This window comes from Bombina bombina, chromosome 1 (assembly GCF_027579735.1).
Source record: "Bombina bombina isolate aBomBom1 chromosome 1, aBomBom1.pri, whole genome shotgun sequence".
In the NCBI taxonomy this organism is placed as follows: domain Eukaryota; kingdom Metazoa; phylum Chordata; class Amphibia; order Anura; family Bombinatoridae; genus Bombina; species Bombina bombina.
Genome location: NC_069499.1, coordinates 605,186,447 through 605,194,453, shown reverse-complemented (window position 1 = coordinate 605,194,453; position 8,007 = coordinate 605,186,447). Strand labels below are relative to the sequence as shown.

The following is an 8,007-nucleotide window of genomic DNA, read 5'->3' as shown; positions in this document are numbered from 1 at the left end:
AGGTAAGTTTTTTTTCACAACAGGAGTGAAATGTAAATTTTGATGAATTAAAGTACCTCTGTTTTTAATCAAAGTTTTAAAAACCGGGCACTTTAGCATCAAACTTTACATTCACTTTAATAAATGTAGTATAGTGGCGGCGATATCGGGAGCGGCAGATTAGGGGTTAATAATTTTATTTAGGTAGCGGCGATATCGGGAGCAGCAGATTAGGGGTTAATAACTGTAGGTAGGTGTCAGTGATGTCAGGGGCAGCAGATTAGTGGTGTTTAGACGTAGGATTTATGTTAGGGTGTTAGGTTTAAACAGTATTTTAATTTCCCTATAGACATCAATGGGGCTGCGTTACGGAACTTTTGTTTCCGCGATTGCAGGTGTTAGGTTTTTTTTTGCCGGCTCTGCCTATTGATGTCTAAGGGGAAATTGTGCACGAGCACGTCTCAGCAGCGCTCTGATTGTGTGCAGTATGGAGTTCAACGCAACCATATCGCACGCAAAAGGCGTATGTTTGAGAACTTGTAATAGCAGTGCTATAGAAAATTAAATAACGCAACTTTTGTTGCGTTCGTTAATTTCTCTATAGCGCTCAAAACTCGTAATCTATCTGGTTGTTAATAATCAAATTCCCTTGATTTTTCAGTCAGTATTCCAATGCCTACTGAAGTCACTGAAATGATTAGTATCTAAGGCCTAGATTTGGAGTTCGGCGGTAAAAGGGCTGTTAACGCTCCGCGGGTTTTTTTCTGGCCGCACCATAAATTTAACTCTGGTATCGAGAGTTCAAACAAATGCTGCGTTAGGCTCCAAAAAAGGAGCGTAGAGCATATTTACCGCAAATGCAACTCTCGATACCAGAGTTGCTTACGGACGCGGCCGGCATCAAAAACGTGCTCGTGCACGATTCTCCCATAGGAAACAATGGGGCAGTTTGAGCTGAAAAAAAACCTAACACCTGCAAAAAAGCAGCGTTCAGCTCTTAACGCAGCCCCATTGTTTCCTATGGGGAAACACTTCCTACGTCTGCACCTAACACTCTAACATGTACCCCGAGTCTAAACACCCCTAACCTTACACTTATTAACCCCTAATCTGCCGCCCCCCGCTATCGCTGACCCCTGCATTACACTTTTAACCCCTAATCTGCCGCTCCGTAAACCGCCGCCACCTACGTTATCCCTATGTACCCCTAATCTGCTGCCCTAACATCGCCGACCCCTATGTTATATTTATTAACCCCTAATCTGCCCCCCACAACGTCGCCGACACCTGCCTACACTTATTAACCCCTAATCTGCCGAGCGGACCTGAGCGCTACTATAATAAAGTTATTAACCCCTAATCCGCCTCACTAACCCTATCATAAATAGTATTAACCCCTAATCTGCCCTCCCTAACATCGCCGACACCTACCTTCAATTATTAACCCCTAATCTGCCGACCGGAGCTCACCGCTATTCTAATAAATGTATTAACCCCTAAAGCTAAGTCTAACCCTAACACTAACACCCCCTAAGTTAAATATAATTTTTATCTAACGAAATAAATTAACTCTTATTAAATAAATGATTCCTATTTAAAGCTAAATACTTACCTGTAAAATAAATCCTAATATAGCTACAATATAAATTATAATTATATTATAGCTATTTTAGGATTAATATTTATTTTACAGGCAACTTTGTAATTATTTTAACCAGGTACAATAGCTATTAAATAGTTAAGAACTATTTAATAGTTACCTAGTTAAAATAATAACAAATTTACCTGTAAAATAAATCCTAACCTAAGATATAATTAAACCTAACACTACCCTATCAATAAAATAATTAAATAAACTACCTACAATTACCTACAATTAACCTAACACTACACTATCAATAAATTAATTAAACACAATTGCTACAAATAAATAAAATTAAATAAACTATCTAAAGTACAAAAAATAAAAAAGAACTAAGTTACAGAAAATAATAAAATATTTACAAACATAAGAAAAATATTACAACAATTTTAAACTAATTACACCTACTCTAAGCCCCCTAATAAAATAACAAAGCCCCCCAAAATAAAAAATTCCCTACCCTATTCTAAAATACAAATATTACAAGCTCTTTTACCTTACCAGCCCTGAACAGGGCCCTTTGCGGGGCATGCCCCAAGAATTTCAGCTCTTTTGCCTGTAAAAAAAAACATACAATACCCCCCCCCCAACATTACAACCCACCACCCACATACCCCTAATCTAACCCAAACCCCCCTTAAATAAACCTAACACTACCCCCCTGATGATCTTCCTACCTTGTCTTCACCATGCCAGGTTCACCGATCCGTCCTGGCTCCAAGATCTTCATCCAACCCAAGCGGGGGCTAGACATCCACTGAAGAAGTCCAGAAGAGGGTCCAAAGTCTTCCTCCTATCCGGCAAGAAGAGGACATCCGGACCGGCAAACATCTTCTCCAAGCGGCATCTTCTATCTTCTTCCATCCGATGACGACCGGCTCCATCTTGAAGACCTCCAGCGCGGATCCATCCTCTTCTTCCGACGACTAGACGACGAATGACGGTTCCTTTAAGGGACGTCATCCAAGATGGCGTCCCTCGAATTCCGATTGGCTGATAGGATTCTATCAGCCAATCGGAATTAAGGTAGGAATTTTCTGATTGGCTGATGGAATCAGCCAATCAGAATATAGTTCAATCCGATTGGCTGATCCAATCAGCCAATCAGATTGAGCTCGCATTCTATTGGCTGTTTCGATCAGCCAATAGAATGCGAGCTCAATCTGATTGGCTGATTGGATCAGCCAATCGGATTGAACTATATTCTGATTGGCTGATTCCATCAGCCAATCAGAAAATTCCTACCTTAATTCCGATTGGCTGATAGAATCCTATCAGCCAATCGGAATTCGAGGGACGCCATCTTGGATGACGTCCCTTAAAGGAACCGTCATTCGTCGTCTAGTCGTCGGAAGAAGAGGATGGATCCGCGCTGGAGGTCTTCAAGATGGAGCCGGTCGTCATCGGATGGAAGAAGATAGAAGATGCCGCTTGGAGAAGATGTTTGCCGGTCCGGATGTCCTCTTCTTGCCGGATAGGAGGAAGACTTTGGACCCTCTTCTGGACTTCTTCAGTGGATGTCTAGCCCCCGCTTGGGTTGGATGAAGATCTTGGAGCCAGGACGGATCGGTGAACCTGGCATGGTGAAGACAAGGTAGGAAGATCATCAGGGGGGTAGTGTTAGGTTTATTTAAGGGGGGTTTGGGTTAGATTAGGGGTATGTGGGTGGTGGGTTGTAATGTTGGGGGGGGGGTATTGTATGTTTTTTTTTACAGGCAAAAGAGCTGAAATTCTTGGGGCATGCCCCGCAAAGGGCCCTGTTCAGGGCTGGTAAGGTAAAAGAGCTTGTAATATTTGTATTTTAGAATAGGGTAGGGAATTTTTTATTTTGGGGGGCTTTGTTATTTTATTAGGGGGCTTAGAGTAGGTGTAATTAGTTTAAAATTGTTGTAATATTTTTCTTATGTTTGTAAATATTTTATTATTTTCTGTAACTTAGTTCTTTTTTATTTTTTGTACTTTAGATAGTTTATTTAATTTTATTTATTTGTAGCAATTGTGTTTAATTAATTTATTGATAGTGTAGTGTTAGGTTAATTGTAGGTAATTGTAGGTAGTTTATTTAATTATTTTATTGATAGGGTAGTGTTAGGTTTAATTATATCTTAGGTTAGGATTTATTTTACAGGTAAATTTGTTATTATTTTAACTAGGTAACTATTAAATAGTTCTTAACTATTTAATAGCTATTGTACCTGGTTAAAATAATTACAAAGTTGCCTGTAAAATAAATATTAATCCTAAAATAGCTATAATATAATTATAATTTATATTGTAGCTATATTAGGATGTATTTTACAGGTAAGTATTTAGCTTTAAATAGGAATTATTTATTTAATAAGAGTTAATTTATTTCGTTAGATAAAAATTATATTTAACTTAGGGGGGTGTTAGTGTTAGACTTAGCTTTAGGGGTTAATACATTTATTAGAATAGCGGTGAGCTCCGGTCGGCAGATTAGGGGTTAATAATTGAAGGTAGGTGTCGGCGATGTTAGGGAGGGCAGATTAGGGGTTAATACTATTTATGATAGGGTTAGTGAGGCGGATTAGGGGTTAATAACTTTATTATAGTAGCGCTCAGGTCCGCTCGGCAGATTAGGGGTTAATAAGTGTAGGCAGGTGTCGGCGACGTTGAGGGGGGCAGATTAGGGGTTAATAAATATAATATAGGGGTCGGCGATGTTAGGGGTAGCAGATTAGGGGTACATAGGGATAACGTAGGTGGCGGCGATTTGCGGTCGGAAGATTAGGGGTTAATTATTTTAAGTAGCTTGCGGCGACGTTGTGGGGGGCAAGTTAGGGGTTAATAGATATAATACAGGGGTCGGCGGTGTTAGGGGCAGCAGATTAGGGGTACATAAGTATAACGTAGGTGGCGGTCGGCAGATTAGGGGTTAAAAATTTTAATCGAGTGGCGGCGATGTGGGGGGACCTCGGTTTAGGGGTACATAGGTAGTTTATGGGTGTTAGTGTACTTTAGGGTACAGTAGTTAAGAGCTTTATAAACTGGCGTTAGCCAGAAAGCTCTTAACTCCTGCTATTTTCAGGCGGCTGGAATCTTGTCGTTAGAGCTCTAACGCTCACTGCAGAAACAACTCTAAATACCGGCGTTAGGAAGATCCCATTGAAAAGATAGGCTACGCAAATGGCGTAGGGGGATCTGCGGTATGGAAAAGTTGCGGCTGTAAAGTGAGCGTTAGACCCTTTAATCACTGACTCCAAATACCAGCGGGCGCCCAAAACCAGCGTTAGGAGCCTCTAACGCTGGTTTTGACGGCTACCGCCGAACTCTAAATCTAGGCCTAAGAAAATATCAGTAATAAGTACCAAGTCATTTAAATATCTTACTTCAGATGTTGTAGGCATCTGCCACATTTATTTGAAAGTAAAATGTATTACAAAGCAAGGGTAATGCATAAGGTCCTTAAACATACAAAAATATATAAGGGGAAATTCAATGTATGATGTGCATGTAACAGCACATGTATAAGGCATACAACAACATATATCACAAAACTCTTTTTATGGATGTTCTTGCTAGGGGTGAGCCACTTTCTCTTCTTCTTTGTATTCACAAGCTTCTTAGCTTTACATGCTGGGAAATATCAATATATAATATAATAATAATAATAATAATAAATATATATATATATATATATATATATATATATATATATATATATATATATATATAATAATTTGCCTGATATATAGTTTTATATAGTTTTTAGAGTTTTTGTAGTTCATGGGAAAACGCAGAACAAATAATGTGTGACATTGTTTTTATGGCCCTGGGGAAAAGCAGAATTAAAATGTGTGCTTTGGGGACACTGGTAGGTGGGCAAATAAGGCAGCCACAATGTTAAAGCCAATAAGGTAGCCACAATGTACATCTGGAGGAGACACCAGCAGACATAGGGTACCAAGCAACCTTACCTAAATTTGGTTCTGTGCCACTGACCACTTTTAGTAAATTTGTGTGTTTAATAGCTATAGAGTTATATGTGGCCCTTAAGGCTTCTATAATATTGACCTGCGGCCCTCAAGACTTCTAAACTATTGACCTGTGCCCCCATGTGTTAGGAAGTTTGCCTCTATTTGAAATGGTCCCACAGTGGATCAATAAGACATAGCATGGTCTCCATTATAGGTAGTGTATGATGACTTCGTTAAGACAGCTGTTGATTTTTTTATTTTATTTTATTTTTTATTATTATTATTATTCTCCTGGCCCTCCTGTTAGCTCCTATACTACAGTATAATTTTCTAGTCAGATCACAGGTTTTTTTTTTCTTCCTGGCCTTACACTTTTGCTGACTAAAAACTGTATAGACCAGAACCAGGGAAGGACATTTCAGCACTTTGATTTTATAACAGCAACATGGATATTCAAGGAATAATTGTGCACTGATAATGCTATAGGAGATATATAATTTTTTGTGTTCTAAAATGCAAATAATGGTCCATATTTAAACAACAAATATAACCTTTTTGATTCCAGTACTGTACTATCTTTCTGACAGTACTATGTATACAAAAGTATTAGTATTACAAATGATGTAAAACTACCTTTAGGTTGCATGTATAAACTGTATTATGATGTAAATATTACTTAAATGACGTAAGATGTTGTTTATACTTGGTTCCGTCTTTTTATACTGTCCCATTTTAAAGATGTAAATGTTCGAAAATCCAAACTATTAAAAATTCAAACCTTTTCTGGTCCCAAGCCTGCCCTCAGCTCAGGTAATTAGGTCGTCCATAAATTCCAGAGTAATAAGCTTGAACCTCACCCTCCTAATCTCTGCTTTTCCTCCAAGTACTGCAACTCCCAGAATCCTCCTCCTTCAAGGGATTAGCCATACAATGACTCAATTAATCTGGATTAGATATCATCAGACGGAGAAATGGAAAGAGCTGTATGGACGACGGAATCCCACCCATTGTGAGTTGAACATATATTATATTATTGTTGACCTGTAATCATTCTGCTGTGCTTCTTCTTGTGAGTGACTATATAATAATAAAAAATGTTTTTACATTGTTACTAGATGAGGCTATTTAACCCAATAATGCCACTAACATTAGATTACCATGCTTTACAAAGGATTTACTATTTAACCCATCTGATGTTTCACAGTCATTTTAACAATCTGCTCCCACTTGAGGCTTTATGGTGTAAGATGGCAGAAAATAAACTGCATGTGGCCCTTGACTGTTCCTTATTGGCCCCAGTCTTTTCTCTGAGGCTGGAAAAATAATAACATTTTTACAGAAATATAGATTGTCTGATTTTTCTTGTTAATCTAGAGCCTCAGAGGATTTAAATATTTGTATTGTCGGTCCAGTATAAAAGGTAATCTAGGGTTATATTAAGGACTCTGGTACTGCATGCCTTTTGAGTGATGTTTTTCACTGGTTTAACCCATTAAACACATCTATATCATTAGATCACTTTGATGTCCATTTTATTAGAAACACAGACAGAACTGGTTATACACTCCCAAGATATTGGACCATGTTTCATTTCCTATCTCACTGCTGGCGCTGGGTTCAAATAAAGCAGGAGCCAATAAGGTAAGCATGATGCATGCACTGTGTTTACATATAACCTTTATTTTCATGTTGTTAAAGGGACAGTCTAATGAAAATAAAAAGGCTCTATTTTGTTAGACCATTCAATTTTGAAATAAATTCAATTTTACTGTGCTTCAAAGGAGATAAGACATAGTTTAAGTTGCACTCCTGGAACACCACCATTCTACACGTATGAGGATACAGTACAGCCAGTGAGTGAAGCATATGCATGTATGCCATCTTTTTATTTCCTTACCAGCTGTATCCTCATCTGCATGGTATCTCTGGAAAAGCAGTAGGAAGATGTACTCCAGTGCTTGTGGAATTCACAGCTGAAAAATGCAGGTGGTTTAGCTGATAACCAACCATAGGTAATCAGCAATATCAAATGATCATAAAGATCAAGCTCACAAAGTGATAAGTTTAAAACACACTTTTTAATAAAAGTAAAACAAGTACATAAAAACAAGGAAGCACCTCATCTATTCTGTCTTTCAGTCTGTGTGGAAAATTATGGAACTACTTACCAAAGGAGGTAGTGAATGCCAAAACCTTAGATACATTTAATAATGGGTTGGCTACATTGCTGGCTAGAAACAGAACTCAGGGATATGGAGCTTTTTTATAAGTATATTACATTTATATAGGTTGAACTCGGTGGACTTCTGTCTTTTTTCAACCTCATCTACTATTTTATATATATATTGCAGCAATATATATATGTGTGTGTCTGTGTATGTGTATGTCTTTGTGAGTGTATGTGTATATGGGTGTGTGTGTGCATGTGTATAACTCTGTGTATGTTTC

The 8,007-nt window shown here is 38.1% G+C and overlaps 1 protein-coding gene across 1 annotated transcript in view; it reads left to right on the top strand.

Moving 5' to 3' along the window:
- Nucleotides 1–6,539: 6,539 nt before the first annotated feature.
- The window catches only part of ARL13A (ADP ribosylation factor like GTPase 13A), a 43,154-nt gene continuing 41,686 nt past the window's right edge, over nucleotides 6,540–8,007 (top strand). Inside the window, exons 1-2 of the mRNA XM_053691110.1 lie at nucleotides 6,540–6,568; nucleotides 7,099–7,200. Of these exons, the coding sequence (XP_053547085.1) occupies nucleotides 7,142–7,200 (59 nt within the window). The 5' untranslated portion in view covers nucleotides 6,540–6,568; nucleotides 7,099–7,141. The remainder of the gene's footprint in view (nucleotides 6,569–7,098; nucleotides 7,201–8,007) is intronic.